Source organism: Agelaius phoeniceus, chromosome 6 (genome assembly GCF_051311805.1).
Source record: "Agelaius phoeniceus isolate bAgePho1 chromosome 6, bAgePho1.hap1, whole genome shotgun sequence".
In the NCBI taxonomy this organism is placed as follows: Eukaryota; Metazoa; Chordata; class Aves; order Passeriformes; family Icteridae; genus Agelaius; species Agelaius phoeniceus.
In genome coordinates, this window is record NC_135270.1 from 61,766,852 (window position 1) to 61,784,456 (window position 17,605).

The 17,605-nt window shown below is 43.5% G+C and overlaps 1 protein-coding gene across 1 annotated transcript; it reads right to left on the reverse strand.

Moving 5' to 3' along the window:
• Positions 1 to 15,546, reverse strand: STYX (serine/threonine/tyrosine interacting protein). The gene is made up of 11 exons (XM_054635025.2): positions 15,277 to 15,546; positions 5,462 to 5,494; positions 4,606 to 4,659; positions 3,482 to 3,579; positions 3,061 to 3,121; positions 2,277 to 2,313; positions 1,934 to 1,973; positions 1,802 to 1,852; positions 1,270 to 1,342; positions 693 to 786; positions 1 to 531 (listed from the first exon to the last, which is right to left on the reverse strand). The coding sequence occupies exons 1-11, from the start codon at positions 15,331 to 15,333 to the stop codon at positions 458 to 460; spliced, it is 672 nt and encodes a 223-aa protein (XP_054491000.1). The 5' UTR covers positions 15,334 to 15,546; the 3' UTR covers positions 1 to 457.
• Between the last annotated feature and the right edge of the window lie 2,059 nt (positions 15,547 to 17,605).

Genomic DNA, 17,605 nt, shown 5'->3' on the forward strand with positions numbered 1-17,605 from the left:
GATTTTAGCAAACTTTTTCTTTACTAAAGTCTCTTGTTATAAATTACACAAATAACTTTATAAACAAATCCCCCCCTGCTCGCATTTTGTTTAAAGTAATAACTTTATATCATACAAATAAAGAAATTTCAAGTATGAAAAGTGCATTATTGCAATAATACCTCTTTGCAAGTCCAAAAAATCTTGGTTTAGAATAAAACTGTAAAGTGTAAAAAAGGAGTAAAACAATCAGTGCCATCTATTCATTCAAGAAGTCCAACATCTTAAAAATGATGCTTAGTGTGTTGCAGAGGCAGATTTACATCTGAAAGCAACATGTAATTGAAAAGAAGCTATGTGTGTTCATTGTTTTGCATTAATTCTCATTCTGGTTTTTGTGTGGGTTTTTTTTTTTTCCTAGTTTTCTTCACCTTTCTTGGCAGGAATTCTCACTAGAACCAGTTCTTGTCCTCAGCCATCAGCCATTCTGTGCTGCTGCCACCTGCATGGTGCCCAGATCTTCATCCTCCTCGTGCATCCTCTTCAAACTTCCTGCAGGAGGCAAGAGGGAACTTCAGCCAGGCCAAACCAGGACATTTAAACACTTCACAATGAAGTTTCAACTCAGCCTGCACACCAAAATCCCAAGAGTTTGGGATTCTGCTGCTAAAGGTTTGAAAAATGCCCTCACACCCCCAGCAGAAGCTTCTCACCTGTGCTGCCAGGTGGGACTGAGAGGGATCTCTCCAGCTGCAGAGGTGACATCATCTGGATGGTTAATTTTGCTAGATAGATGGCTTCATATTCCTGGAAAGGTCCAGAAATGTGGATTGGAATTACTCTGGCATAAAGCTTTGTAAGGATGAGCAGGGCCAATTCAGGGAGCATCTCATATTCAGGCACAGATTTGGGAGGAGGAGAATTCTTTGTTGCTTTGTCATGAATGACAAAAACCATCAGGAAGCCAGAGGAAAAGAAAAGTTCAAGGATGACTAAAGAAATGGCTTTAAGGAACAAACAACATTTCCTTTGCAGCTTCTTCAGCATCAACCAAGACATTTCAGAGCCTCTCAATCACTGCACAAACCAGGATTTTTATTTCTCCTCCATTCCTGGATTTGCTTTGTCCAAAGCTTAACTCTAAGGAACTGGGTTGCCCACTCATCTCCCTCCCAAGCTTTCCTCCAGCTCCTGACATTTCTTTGAAGCATATTGTGTAAATATCTATTTGGCAGGAAGATGATTCATTAAATGGCTTTTCAGTTATGATCAAGAATTTTAAAAAGTCACCTGAAGTTGATGGACAAATCCAGCATTAGGATTAATACAGAATCTTCTTTCTTGGACATAAGTAAATGCATCCCTTAAACAGAGAAGAAAACACTTCAGAAAAAAAAAATATAAAAGTCTCTGTGGTTTAAGCCTTCCTTCAGATTATCAAATTTTCAGCACTACAGAACTTCTAAACTCTCCCCAGAACTGGTTTTAAACTGAAATTGCTTGGCCAAAGCAGGAAGCAGCAGCTGCACAATTCTCTCTGCCCAGCCCAGTGCTCAGCTCACTTTCCTGTTCAGCCCCTGGGGCTCTCCCAAGGTTTTATCCATGGATGGAGGTTGGTGCCCTCATTCCCTGAGCAGCAGGTGCCTGATTCTTATAGAAAAAGGGAGTAAACACAACTGCAGTGAAGGAAAATGGAATCATCAGCTCCTGGTAAAGCCTTGGGTAAGGCACTGAGACTGAGTGAAAACACAGCAGTTCCTGTTCCCTCCAAAATCATTATTCACTCACAGCAGCTGAATTAAAACTGAACAGCTCTTCTTACCTGTACTTCACCCCAAATGTTTCCATTATGTATGCAATAACTAAGGCAGCACTGCAAAAAAACAAATAAAAATTAGTAAAATAGCTTTCAATTGTTTAAAAACTACTATTATCAGGGTGGATCATTTCCTACCTTCTAGAAATCCCTGCATTCCCATGGACAAGAACTTTTCCTGAGAAGGAAAAAAAAAGCCCAAATTAACCATATTTGTATAAACTGAATAAAATTCTTTGAAATGTGGTTTTCCCTTGTTTTGGAGAACCAGGAAGCAGCAAGGCACATGTGAAAAAACCCCAAACCCCAGATTTTCCAGTTAGAGGCAAATGAAAGAACATTTTGCTCTGAATTGGTCTAACAGAGTTCAAATCAAGCATAATAAACCTCCCAAATTTAAGAAAAGCTCCTATTTAAGAGCCTCTAATCCACACCCCAAGTTAGTTTTAGTTTTATGAGGGGAAAGTTAACATGATTTTACCTCCACTTTGTAAACTTCCATCAATAAATTCTTTAGTCTGAAAAGAAAAAAAAATACAAGATTCAAAGTTTCAGATTATTTTAAGTGCAAGTAGTAGTAACACCTAAATTGGGTATAATTTTTGTATCAGTGACAATAATGCACCTTTATGCAGACTTAAACCCCACTTCAGCTGGACATTTGTATTTCTTTTGTACTTTAAACTATTCCTAAAATTATCAGTGCAAAACCAGTGAAGGCACTTTTGGGTTTTTTGGTGGAAGAAGGAATAAAATCCTTTTGCTCAGTTGCAAACTGGACTAAAATAAAGACACAAACCCACAGCTCAGAATCAGGGGTTTGTTCCAATAATGGGCATTGTTTAATTTATCAGTTACTTTTAAATTCCTCTGCAGCAAACATGTTTTAAGACACTGGAAAACTTAGCTATTCTTTTGAGTTTGATACAAGAAATGTAAATATTCTTGGGCTCAAATAAAAGTTGCCCCCAGGTCAAGGGCCCCAGAATTCCCTCATGACCAAATCTCTCTGTTTTGAGGCCAGCCTTTTTTAATTTTTATTTCTTTTTTTTTTTTTTTGATACCACAACAAGAAGCAGCTCTTACAACTCCACCTGTTTCCACACTTGTAAAAAGGAGTTAATTACACTCATTAAAGTGTCAATAATAAAGTCAGGAGCTGGGAGCACTTCCAGGTGCCTGAGGCTGAGTATCCCAAATGTGAAACTGGTATTTGTTAGCTCAGAAAACTCCTGGGGATTTCCCTTCCCAACCCATCCACTCACCATAGGGAAAAATCGGATTATATTCTCCACTGGATTATCTGCAATATCCAAGACTAAATACCTGCAATGAAAATTTCCTGTGAGTTCACAACACCACAGAGCTGCAGGAGGAAATCAGCACAACCTTTAATTCCTGCTCTGAGCTCCAGAAATTCAACCCAGAACCTGGTGAGGAAAGGAGTGGGGGAACTCCTCCAACACCCCTGACAGATTTCCCCTCTCAGAAATCCCTGGAAACTGAAACTGCAAATTACAGATAAATCTCATCTGCAGATTCCTTCAGGATGAATAAAATTTTGGATTTCAAGACTTTCTGCACCTCAGCACATTTTTCAAATAATTCAGACAAAGTGAAAATATTTGGAAAAGAAAGAATTTGGAAAGAACACACAAACACAAAGGAATCTTGGTCATTTCTCACCTAAATAACTGCTGGAAGTTTGGTTTAATAAAATTTGCTTCAATGTTCTGCCGTATGCATATTACATGGGTTATTCCATGTTTCTGGAGTATAGGTAGCTGTGGAGAAAGAAAAAAAAATATCTTTTTTTAAATTACAGATTCATCTAGTAGACAGCAGGAGATAAGGAAATTATAATTATTAATAATAATATAAAGAAAAGCTGAAATAAATAGACTAGTAATAAATATATTACTATATTATACTACATTATACATATAATTATACTATTTATATAATTCTATTTAAATATAAAAATATGACTATATGAATATAAATAATAAACATATAAAATATGTATAAAATATATATTTATATGTAATAAATAAATATTTTTATATATTTATATATATTTTATATATATAATATATGAAATACAAGATAAATATATGCATAACTATATAATAAATATATAAATATGTATATATTCTATATATAAATAGAAATATTAATAAAAATAAAAGCTGTATTTACATACAAAATAGGAAAATAGAGCTCTATCAAGGCAAATCTGAGCTGGTTTTCTGGAATTCAGAGTGTAAAAATATTGTTTTTCCAAAAGAAAAAAGACAAAACAGGAAGGCATCCAATGAAGTTGTTTGTCTCTCTCCATCTTTCACTTTGCCTGAATTTTCAAGTCCCTACATGAGAGAAGAATTTGCAGCCAGCACTGGATTCTTGCTGGAGCCAGACCATGGAAATAAGATCATTTAAACCATGAGGCAAATTTGCAGAGCCAAGCTGTGCCTGAGCAGTGCTTGACTTGATTGTAATTTAATTTTCCTTCTTTTAATGTCTGTGTGTGAGTTCCCAGTTCTGGCAGGTCTTGCAACACTTCAGCAAAGGAAATAGGAATTGGTAAAGTGTCTCAAATAGCTTAAATTCTCTAAGAAAAATTATATTTAGGACTCAATTTTAATACAAATAGCTCAGGCCATTCCACAAATGCAGCACATATTCCTTCCACTTTGGCATTTTTCATGATCCAGTTCAGAACTGCAACCAAATTTACACAGATCTCCACAGTAACAAATCAAATCACCACAGCAAAGCTTCCCTGGGAGAGAATATTCTGAAAATCATACCTTGCTTTTCATAGCTGAAGAATATGGGCCTAAAAATAACCCAGGTAAGATTTCCTAGGAGGCAGGAGAAGAACAGACATTCAATACCAACTCCAGATGATTTGAAATAACACATTTCACTCAGAACATGGACACAAATAATTTACATACTCCTGAAATGTGTAATCAATGTCATTTATAGCAGGACAAGGAAAAAAAAAATTGGTTTGGCAGGATAAAAGAAACATGATCTTGGTGCTGGAGATCTTGTTCTGGACCAGGAACAAAGTCCTTGGTTTGGATTAAGCTCCAGGTTGATTCCTGCATCTCACCCAGCCCCAGATAAAGGGAACTCTTAACTTGGTTTATTATCCTGTCTTCTAATTAATTCCAAATTGCTCTGATGAGAAGAGATACACACATGGAAATTCCTCAAGCTTTGGCCTAGCAGTGGGAAAATATCATTTCTGAACCATTTATCTGCCCACCAATGAAGATATACAGGTGTGTAAATCTTCTCTTTTGCAAAGATTTTTGATTGACACCATGATAGGAAAATTTTAATTGTCCATCCCACTGGAGAACACTTCCAAGCCTAAGGTAGAAGGCAAAGCTTTAGTAATCATCTAAAAACATGCAGAAAGACTCAAATTTCATATTTGGGGGATTTCTGTTTTAGTACCTGCAGCACAGAGATGCAAACACACCTGTATTCCAAGCTGGCAAATCCTCACTTTAATTAACTAATTAATTCTGTCTCCCATGGTGCTGCCTGACACTTTACAGGTACAGACTGATTTTGATACCAGCTCTTTTTTTCTCCTCATTAAATGCTCCATGGGTTTTGCCTCAAACCATGTAAATAAAAGTGTCCTACCTGCATCTCTCTCCTCATGGGATAGGTCCAATCCTTAAAAAAAAAAATTAAAAATAATTATTTATACAACAGAGAAAAAACCATTAAGGCAGAGATGTGGACATGGCATTTTATAGAAAATAACCACAAGTTCTGTACAAGCTCCCTGCTGCCTTTCCAGCACCACCCAAGTGCAAGGAACACTGTTTGGGAAGTTCATGTGAAGAAACCTCAAGTATTCTAGAAAAAATCCTTAAGGCTGGAAAAGATCCTTATCAGCTTATCCACACCTCAGCTTTCTGCTGAGAAACTTCTCTCTGAAGTGTGGAGAGGAGAAAAGAGAAAGGAAAAAAGCTTTAGAACATTCTGTACTGGTGAGAGAAGCAAAGGAATTCCTTTGGCTGATGCATTCCTGCAGCCACTGAAATAACAGGAGATAACAAGCAGAGCAGGTGACTCCCTTAAAATCCACACTGCCTCACCTAATGCACTCGGAATATTCAGAATTCAGCCCAAACAATTGCAGCACTTTGTGCTCTCCATGGCCACAGCAAGCCCTTAGTGAGTGTTTTATTCACTCCTCACACAGCAAATAAAACACTCCTGCCCATGACCCTGCTGGTCATTCACAGCCCAGGCCTGGGAGGGCTCAGCTCCCATTCCCCATGCCCAGAGCAAACACCAGGATCAACATTTCCATCCTCTGCTCCACTCTGCAGCTCTGCCAGAGCTGAACAGAAACTGCTCAGCCAGGGAGAGACTATTCCTGTCTTTCCTTGCCTACAACTCCCACTGGCCTCTATTAACAGCCTCTTACTCATTCCTTGACCCTCACACATGAAGGAGTTGGAGCTGAGATCCCAGCTACCATCTGGAGGTAAAAAAAAAATTAAAAAAAAATAAATAAAAGGAATAGTCAAATATATCCAATAGACTGCATACATTTATTTACATAACTCTGTTGTTTGATTCACAGCTAAGAAAAACCTTCCCCTATGTCCTGATGTCCTCAGAAGTATGGGGAAGTTAAACATCAAATATTGCAGCTGGGAGGGGAGGTGTGGATTACAGCAGGGAGGATCCCTTCAACTGCAGCACTGCTCACCTGAGCACCTGCACCTGTCCCAGTAGCATTAAATTCACATTAAACCTCTTTTACCAACACAATAAAAATCCTGTGCTTCCCTCAGACACCCCCACAGTGCACAGGGAGGATTTTCCAGCTCTTGGTTGTGGAATTAAGAAGGATTTTAGTATCAGTAAAGTTATTCTGGAAAAGCAGGCAAACAAACATTAAGCCACTCCAGAAAATCCTTTGGATAGCACCTAAAGTGGCAGCACAAACAGGGAAATAAAATGCACTGAAATGGGCTTTGCTGAAGACACACAAGTAGCTAAATTACTTCTGCATGTTCCAGCTGGAATAATAAACTGCTGGAAGCAGAAAGGAGAAATGCTGTGACAAAAGGATGATATTTACAGAAATGTATCCTTGAAGGGGGACCTGAGAGGATTCAGCACAACCCTGCTGGCTTGCTCTGCACACAAAAGCATCATTCACCTCAAAAAGCCAGAAAATCCCAAGTTTGTCCAAGTCTAAAACCAAGCCTAGGAAAAATAAACTCTGAAAAGCTTAAGTTGCACTCCAGGAATATACAAGCACTTTAGCAGGTTTATTACTCTGTTTGTAGAATTTAGGAATCTTAATCTGGAGCACAATGAAAACACAAATTCATCACTATTTTGGCTTAAAAACACATTGGAAATGTTCCTTTCAAATGCATCAGAGGCAGGAAATTTTTAGCCCCAACAGCTGTAAACTGTGCAAAATAAATAGATAAGAATTGAGCAATGCAAGTCCAAAGGGAACCAAATCCCAAGAGACAGCACAGATGTTCTGAACAAGAAAAAAATCACTACAGGCCCCAGACATTGGTCTTTAGTGCCCTCCAAGAAGCAAAAAATACAGTTTCCAATGGGATTTAGTCTGCAAAATAACTCTGAAAGGAAGTGTTTAAGGAAAACATTTAATCTGAGACAAGTACACAAACTACTGAAAGAATGATTTTGGTGACTGCTGACAGCCCTCCAAGGCTTTCAAAACCAACAATGCCAGATTATTCAAATGTTATGCAAAGTTATGTAAAAATCCCAATCTATTAATGGGGGCTGAAGCCAAGCCCAGGTTCCATTTTAAGGAATTCAATCAGCAGCCAGGTTTTCCACACTGTCTGCAGCACCAAGCAGACAAAAAACAACTGAAAGCTTCTCTTTTGATCAGATCAAATGCAAGAATTTTGCTAAGAAAACAAAGGGTGATGCCAGAGGTGGAGGAAAGAGCAGCATTCCTTGCTGCCAAGGATTTGGGAGCTTCTCCAGAACAAGTGACAACTCACTGGAAGCCTCACTCATCAATACCTGCAAGACACCAAAGAGATGGAGTGGAAAAAAATAACCCCTAGAATTCCAAAGTTTGAAAAATGAGCCACTCCCCTCTGCCAGATCTCCAGGAGAAGGGGGAATAAAGCACATTTCAAAGTCCTTCCTTCCCCATCCAATCTCCAGCTGAAATAAATGGAAGCCATGAATTAATAGGTGAGATTTGTCCACACTACAAAGAGCTTTTGGTATCCAATATCTGTTAGCTCTGCCAAAAAATCTGAGTTATTTTGTCCATATTTTGCCACAGCTACACCTGCTCTTCCTTACAACAGTTTAATGGCAAAAAGTGATGTGGAATTTTTTTTTTTTTTTAACAGTGCCCTTAATCTAAAAAATTTATCTTATGATTTTTTTTTAAAATGAGTTTAGCAGGCCTGACATTGAGAGTCTGGACCAAAGCAAAGAGGGTTTTTAAGCACACCAGCCAACCTGCATCTGCCTGTCCAGAAGGAATGCAGTGAAATGGATGCACGTGACACAGCTCAGCTGCTCCCTCACCGACAGCTGAAGCCTGCAGACCCATCTGATTTTCACACATAAAAGGTACAGCCCCAGCCTTTGTCAGAGCTCAGCTCTGGCTGCAATCAAGCCCAGTTCAGGATGGTTCAGCTCCTGCTGCCCTGTAATTAACAGAGCCTGCAAAGCACAGGCTGGCCCAGGTGAAGGGAGAAGCTCTCAGAGATGCTGCAAAAATCACCAGGAAGAGAAATCCAACCGGGAGTTAGAGGAGATGACCTCAGGAAGTCTCTTCCTGATTGTCACTGTTGCTTTTCACCTGCTCAGCATCACCCACCCCCTGCAATAACTCCTCCTGCTTCCCAGACCCCAAATCCTTTGGAAAAGCTGCACAGAGCTCCCAGTAAATCCTCCCTGCCCACTCCAGGTGCCCAACCCTTTCCCAACTCCCAGACAGTTTTTTGTTGTTGATTTATAAAAGCATCACTTCCCTCTCCACACAGACTTCTCTCCCCATCCCAGCAGGGCTCCTGCACGATGGATTGTGCACCTCAGAACCCAGGGCTGGGAGAATCCCCTTGCCTGAAGCTGTTTCCCTGTAACACTCCAAGCCTCTCCTCCAAACCTGCTACAAGGTTCTCCCAAAAGCTGTGAAGCTGGAGCAGCAGAAACTGTTACAGCAGCACAGCCAGGGGCTCTGACCTCTGCAGCTCCTCCTCTGCTCTGGCCAAGCGAGCTCCTGGCTCTGCCTTGAACACTGCACAGGAAATTCAGATTACAGCCTGACTGTGCTATATCAGAATTCAGATTACAGCCTGAACCGTGCTATATCAGAACTCAGATTACAGCCTGTCTGTGCTATACCAGAATTCAGATTGCAGCCTGACCGTGCTATATCAGAACTCAGATCACAGCCTGACTGTGCTATATCAGAACTCAGATTACAGCCTGACCGTGCTATATCAGAACTCAGATTACAGCCTGACTGTGCTATACCAGAATTCAGATTGCAGCCTGACCGTGTTATATCAGAACTCAGACTACAGCCTGTGCTATATCAGAACTCAGATCACAGCCTGACCGTGTTATATCAGAACTCAGATCACAGCCTGACCGTGCTATACCAGAACTCAGATTACAGCCTGTGCTATATCAGAATTCAGATTACAGCCTGACTGTGCTATATCAGAACTCAGATTACAGCCTGACCGTGCTATATCAGAACTCAGATTACAGCCTGACCGTGCTATATCAGAACTCAGATTACAGCCTGACCGTGCTATATCAGAACTCAGATTACAGCCTGACCGTGCTGTATCAGAATTCAGATTACAGCCTGACCGTGCTATATCAGAATTCAGATTGCAGCCTGACCGTGCTATATCAGAACTCAGGTTACAGCCTGACGTGTTATATCAGAATTCAGATTGCAGCCTGACCGTGCTATATCAGAACTCAGATTACAGCCTGACCGTGCTATATCAGAATTCAGATTACAGCCTGACCGTGCTATATCAGAACTCAGATTACAGCCTGACCGTGCTATATCAGAACTCAGGTCACAGCCTGACCGTGCTATATCAGAACTCAGGTCACAGCCTGACCGTGCTAGAGAGAGCAGGATTGCATCAACTGCCAGCAGCAGCATCATCCCCCTGCCCAGGCTGCAGCCTGGATCGGGGCTGGCTCCTGATCCCACAACAATGACCTCCACACAAAGGCTTTCATTCGCTCGCAGCTTTAAGGGTCATTCACACATTCACAAATGAGATCACACCTTGGGTTTGAAAGCATTTTACACATTATTTTACACAGCAAAGTGGAGGAGAGGGATGTTATCATCAAAGAACAAAAATCTCAATCAGTGTTTGTAAAATGGAACAACTGCAGAAGAAATCCTGAAATAATAAAGCAGTAGCAGAGCACACTCACTTCCCATTTTTTAATAAGAAAGGAGACAAACTAAATGAGGTACTGAAAAGAAAAATATTTGAGTATCACTGAAACCTGTCACATCTATCAGTGTGAAATGTGGTACTTAAGAGCCTCAAAATTAGCTACAAACAGGAATGAAGTGAAAGGTTGTGTCTTCAGTTTCAGTCAGGCTTCGTGTTCTTGGACAGTTCTGTTAAAATATGGGGGATACTGGAGAAATAGAATTATTTCAGTTGGAAGGAACCTACAACAATCATTTAGTGCAACTACCTGACCAGTGCAGGCTCAGTTATATATGTATTTTTTCCCCAGGTAGAAATCCTGGTGCAAGTCTATAAAATACACAGAATTAAACCAAATCCTTTAATTCCTGAAGGTGTGAGCGTGGCACTGCCATGAGCAGAACTCAAGGGGTGTTTGGACAGTGCTGCTATCCCAAAAGTGGCTGAGGGCTGGAGAAAGGGGCAGCAGAAAGGGTGAGGTGACAATGCCACCCTTGCACAGCTGCTCCATCCCAAGGCCACCACACTCAGCAGGGATGGAAGCAGATTTACTGGGAATTCTGTTTGTCAAGAGCACTCAGACAATGGGAAGGCCCCACCAGAGACATTTTTGGTATTGAAAATGCAAAGGAATACAAAAACAGGAAGGTGGAGAAGAGAGGAAGGGCAACAAGGAAAGGAGGAAGGGCAACAAGGAAAGGAGGAAGGGCAACAAGGAAAGGAGGAAGGGCAACAAGGAAAGGAGGAAGGGCAACAAGGAAAGGAGGAAGGGCAACAAGGAAAGGAGGAAGGGCAACAAGGAAAGGAGGAAGGGCAACAAGGAAAGGAGGAAGGGCAACAAGGAAAGGAGGAAGGGCAACAAGGAAAGGAGGAAGGGCAACAAGGAAAGGAGGAAGGGCAACAAGGAAAGGAGGAAGGGCAACAAGGAAAGGAGGAAGGGCAACAAGGAAAGGAGGAAGGGCAACAAGGAAAGGAGGAAGGGCAACAAGGAAAGGAGGAAGGGCAACAAGGAAAGGAGGAAGGGCAACAAGGAAAGGAGGAAGGGCAACAAGGAAAGGAGGAAGGGCAACAAGGAAAGGAGGAAGGGCAACAAGGAAAGGAGGAAGGGCAACAAGGAAAGGAGGAAGGGCAACAAGGAAAGAAATGCTATTTTAGCAGAGAGAAACACAAGCCACAGAAAAGGATAAAAGATGAAACTAAAGGAAAAGTAGAAACAAAATTCCTGTTTATCCCATTCCCTAACACTGGTCCTACAGGCACCTCATCAAATACCATCAGCACACAGGATCAGCAGCACTGCTAAAAACTTCCATCATGTAATTTTTTTCCCAATAAAATTGGAAATAAAGCAGTGGAGGCAGAATCCTTCAGCTGACAGGAAGCACAAAGGGTTAGGGAGTGCCACACTTACACAGGATATCAGAATTGCTCCTAATGCTGCAGGAAGAGCTTTTCCCATGCCCCTTCTTTTTGAAATTCCTGAGTTGGGTTATACTGAGACAATCCTCATTTAGCTAAAACAACCCAAACATGCCTTAACTCCCAAATTCTCCAAACTGCTTCCCTGTGCCTGTGTGGATCCCACCAGGCCTCCCTGGGATGGGAGGCACAAATGAATCAGGACTGAGACACTGCTCAACCCCAGCTGCCACAGAGCACTGCTCTGATTTATGCAGAGCACTCTGATAGTATCCCACTGAGCTGTGATCAAAATCTGTCACCTGATTTACATCTCCCAGCACAACACAGCATTTGTTCTCCATTTTTTGGGCTCTATTATGTGGGCAGGTAAAATCATTCTAATGATACAGGCTTCCTACTTATTTTAAAGAGTCTGCAGAGGAGGGGAAAAGCTGTGTTTTAAGGGGTTTGTTTGTGTTGCCTATCAAAAGTGAGAGTAAAAAAAAGTTTAATAGATTTGTTCCACCTTTAGATGGGCTGCATCACTTCATAGTTAAAAAAAGCAGTCAGAAATACATTAGCATTTCAGACTAAATATAGCTGTCAAAAATGTAAATTTCTTTTTTAGAAAAGCTCCACGTGCTAAAAAAGAACTCAGCTTTTATGCATAATAAAAAGGCAAATATGTCTGCTTAGTCAATAGGCTGCTAATTTAATTACAAAACCCATGGAGAGTCCTAAAAAAAAATATAAGTACATCATGAATACTTGGTTTGCTCAGCCTGATTGCAAGCAAATATGCTTTAACAAAGAAATAAACTGGTAATTGTTGCTGTGTTCTCATTATATATATATATATATATATCCTAGTCCTTTTTTTTGTTTGTTTTGTTTAACATTTAATGGGAAAATAATTTCTGTTAAATTCCTTCAATTATTCCAGTCCTTACTGATCTTCTTTCCAGAAGTATTAATAAAACAACATGTACTAATTGTTATTAATCTGACCTTTTTTAATGGGTTTTTAGCCCTATTTTTTCCTCCCAGTAAAGTTTGAGACCTGACCTTAGAAAACGTGCTGATTTTAGAAAAAAAAAAAACAAAAAAAAACCAAAAAAAAAAACAAAAAAAAACAAAACAAAAAACAAACAAACAAACAAACAAAAAAACAACCAAAAACCTCTAAGCTTAGAAATGGTTCCACATCACATATAATCACTATTACTCATAAAACTGAGATATTCACCATCACCCAACTGTAAAAGAACACACAGTTCACAGACATTCTCAGAAAAGCTTTGCCAGAATGATGAGTTCCAGGTTTTCTGGCATTTCCCAAGCTCCCAGAAGTATCAAGAGCCAAGAGGTTTAGAAATGCAGCAATCCCAAACACCACACTATGGATTAGGGACAGGACAAACAACATCCAGGCTGGAAAAGTGACCTATTTATCAGAGCCCATCCCTGCAGCCTGCCCCAGTCAATCCAGGCTGCTCTCTCCCCTCAACACTTCTCCTTGTGCCAGGAAGGAATGGGATGCTGTGCAGATCTGGCTTCATTTTTAATTATTATGATGATTATTAAAGCTGTGACATGGTCAGGAGTGTCAGCTCAGAGAAGGCAGCTGGGGGTGGCACTTGGAGTGAGTTAAAGAAGTGACAAAGCTGCACTTTTGAGCAGCCAGGGATTCCCCAAGCTCTCCCTCCTCCCCTTCCCAGTATCTTGAAATCAAATCTGCCAAGCCAGCATTAAACCATCCATCACCAACTTCCCAAAATATGAGGGATTACTGCTCATTAAAGAGCCTCCCCACTGCAATGCACAGGAGCATCTTCTGCTTTCCAGGAAAATCCACTTTTTGTGGGCAGGATGATTTTAATTTTCTCAGTTTGCTTTTCCAAAGCAGTGTCTGAAGGACTGGGCTAAATCTCCTGCACTTTGCTTTTAACAAGTTACCTCCACAAGAACTTTGACACTCACCACTGCCTTTCACTTTCCTCTTTCCCCCACATGCTCCAACTATTTATTATCTTCTATCAGAGCTCAGAATTTGCTGACATGATCTTGTATTTAGATTAAGTCAGACACAAAAGCAGCACATTGAAAAGAAATTCTCACAGTTTTTAGAATCAGTTCTTGAAAATCCCCACTACGTTAAGTTCTAACACACTACAAATTATATTATTTACAGACAGCCCATGCAAAAAGACAAAAATAAAAGCTACTCTGAAAGACACTGTACCACAATCTCAGTTTTCATCAGTTAAGAGTTGCTAGACTGGCACTGAGTTCTGGTTTAGTTTTTATTTTAACCCCACATTCCTCTTTAGTCATTTTAGATGAAAAGCCACCCAGGCTGATTTAGTTAACAAAACTGTGGATAACACAATTGGTTTCTCCAGAAAGAAAATATATTTAAAAACAAACAAATGATAAACCTCACAGGGTGGCAGATGATTTGTGTTGAGATACAAAGTGATTACAACTTTGTGAGAACAACTACATGACTTGTAACACCTCCAGAGCTCTGAAGTGATGAGGAGCATTAAATCCTGACCAAAAAAAAAAAAAACAAAAAAAAACAGAACAAAAGGAGTCACTCCCATATTTCAGGTAATTTATCACCATAACAGCATTGAGCAATGCTGTTCAAACAGAAATAAATGCTGATGTTTAGAAATATGACAATCTACAGACGTCTGAAGAGCTCAGACACTCTCAGCTTCCCTCATGCAGGCTGTGACATTTCACATTAAATATTTGAGGCCACCAAAGGGGGGGTGACAGTCGGGGACGTTTGTGACACACAAAAACAAATCAGCAGCGCCCAGGGTCAGCGCCGGGGAGTTCAGCCAAGTTCAGAAATCAGACACCGCGCTGCCTGTGACAGCGCACAGCTCAGCCCGAGCGCACATTGCCACCTGTCCTCGTCCGCAGAGAGCTCCTGGCTCTGCAAGTCCATGAAAACACCTCCCCAATGGACCCAGGGAGGAGAGGAGGGGAGGAAGGCACCGAGAGCCCGGAGGGGACCGGCAGGTAACTCCTGTGGGGCTGCTCACACCGGGACATGGCCGGGGGCCTCAGCGAGGCAGGGGGACACACACAGGCTGTGACACACCGAACGCAGAAAGGGGCATGAAAAAGAGTGGGGGCCGCTGTGGGTGGGTAAAAGCCAAAGGAGATGGAGCGGAGGGGCTCGGTCGCCTGAATGTGAGGGTAGCGAGATTGCCCGGAGAAGCTGTGGCTGCCCCATGCCTGGAAGCGCTCAAGGCCATGTTGGACAGGGTTTGGAGCAACCTGGGATAGTGGGAGGCTTCCAGGCCGGAGGCACCGGGGAGCGGAGATGCCGGAGGGCTGCGAGGGCGATGGAGGGAGCAGAGCCCGACAGCGAGCAGGGGAGGGGAGACGCGGCCGGTGCTCACAGGGGGTGTCAGCAGCACAGGGCGGGACACGGACCCGCGGCCTGCGATGGATCCCAGCGGGAATCCCGCGGGAAGGGGCGCGGGAGGCACCGCAGGGCGGGCAGGGCTGTGAGGGGAAGCCCCGGCGGGGCCGCGGGCCGGGCGTGTGCGGGGGGCCGGGACCGGAGCTCCCGCTCACCTCAGAGTCCTCTTTGGCCTGCGGCAGCGCGGGGAAGGCCGGTTTGGCGAGCTCCATGGCCGGGCGCTGTCCGGGCGGGGCAGGACCCGGGGCAGGGCGGCTATTTGGGCAGCGGGGCCGCGGGCTCCGGCTCGGGAGCGGCAGGAGATGGAGGCGGCGGAGGAGGAGGCGGCGGCGGCGCGCTCAGCCGCTCGCGCCCGGCCGCCATGCTGCTGCTGCTGCTGCCGCCTCTTCTTCCCTCCTCCTCCTCCTCCTCTTCCCACCTCTTCCTCCGCCCCCTCCTCCCCCTCCTCCTCCCAGCCTCCCGCCCGCCCCCGGGCCCCGCTCCCCCGGCCCCCGCCCCGCTCCGCCCCGCTCCGCCCTCAGCGCTCTGCCCTCCCCTCACGGGCAGCTGCCGCCGCCGTTCGTTTAATGAATCTGCTCGCTAGCCCTAAATTCGGGGTAATTCACCCCAAAGTTTCAGTAATGGACGCTTCGCCTGTTAGCGGTGACCAGGGCCCGGCTGGGAGCGCCTCACGCCATGGCGCGGCCATTGACGCTCCCTGTCGCCGTCCCCTGACATTGCCGAGGGCTCCTTCTCCTCGCACGCCCGCTTCCATCTTGGCTCCATCGCTCATGGGAATGACGCTGCTGCCTCACATTTTAGCTGGCAACGCCAAGGGGGTCATCTCTGAGGTTTGGAGTCCCCATCCCTGGAGGTGTCCGAGGAACGCCTCAGTGGCCTCGGTGCTCTGGGCTGGGGACAAGCTGGGGATAAGTCACAGAAGGGACTCGACGATCCCAGAGCTCTTTTCCAATGAGCTCTGAATGACTCTGGGATCTCCAGTCTTCTCCTCTTGGTGTAAACGATGCCCTCAGACACCTCAGTGTTGGAGCAAGAACCTGTTTTTCTGCTTTTTGAGGTCTCATGCCCTGAGAATTCCAGGAGAGCTGGAGAGGAACTTGGGACAAGGGATGAAGGGACAGGAGCCAGGGAATGGCTCCCAATGGCAGGGATGGATGGGACATTGGGAATTGGGAATTCCTGGCTGTGAGGGTGGAGAGGCCCTGGCACAGGTGCCCAGAGCAGCTGTGGCTGCCCCTGGATCCCTGGCAGTGCCCAAGGCCAGGCTGGACAGGGCTTGGAGCAGCCTGGGACAGTGGAAGGTGTCCCTGCCATGGCAGGGGGAGGGACTGGATTGTCCTTAAGCTCCTTTCCAACCCAAACCATTTTATGATTCTATGAGATTTCACTTTAGGCTGCACTTTTTCTTTCCTTTGCCTTTCAGTGAACCAAAATTCTACACTGGAATTTCTGAGGGAAGCTTAGACAAAGCAAGCAAACTCAGTGGGTTGGTTGCTTAAATAAAATTGGAAGTGTCCTTTTGGAAATACTAGCACTGGAATTTTAGAGTCTCAATTTTTATTTCTAGTGCACCTTTCTGCTGTTTTTACTGAATAAAACTTTGAGAAACCTTCAACAATCACATTTCAGCAACCATTGCCTCAGCCAGAGGCTCAGCTCACTGTTCACATCACCATTCTGCTCAGAAATGGACTTTAATTTCATGTTCTCATTGTTCCAGGCACATGGGCTGTATAAGCTGCACTCAAAGGTTGTTAAAACTAAACCTGAGATTTGCATCTTTACACTCCTGACACAGCCACAACAAGGAGAAAGGTCTGTAACAGCCATGGAAACAGGGAAATATTGTTGTCTGCCCTGTTTTAACTGTTCTACATCTTACATCATCTGTTTGATCTGTGATGGGAAAGGAAATAAAACTACAGCTGTTAAAATTGCCAGGGAGATGCTGTCTGTGTTTCCTGGGAAGTCAAGAGCTAATCTAATGTACTTGCCTGTCAGCTGAGCAGGCCCAGGATAATCCAATTAGGATAATTAGAAGTAGCCAGAAGTACAATTTAGTGCATTGCTGCTCCAGTCCAACATTCAGGTGAGCTGCACAGTGCAGTGGGTCTGTGTGCACCCCTCGGGGTGGAACTGCTTGGAAAATAAAAATAAAAGTAAAGCAGATGCCCTTAAAACCACCACCACCTTGTTTACTTCTTGTAATAAATAAACACCAGCTCAGGTAAATCCTATTTCCAGAATTCAGCAGCAAATGAGTGAGCCCAGGTGGGCAAAGAGGCCAAGGGCACCTGGCTTGTACCAGGCACAGTGTGGCCACAGGAGCAGGGCAGTGCCTGTCCCCTGTGCTGGCACTGCTGAGGCACCTCCAGCCCTGGGGACAGCTCTGGGCCCCTCAAGGGAAGGAAACAGAGCTGGGGAAGGGTCAGGAACACCAGGAGAGGCTGAGGGAGCTGGGCAGGGGCTGCAGAATCCCTGAGG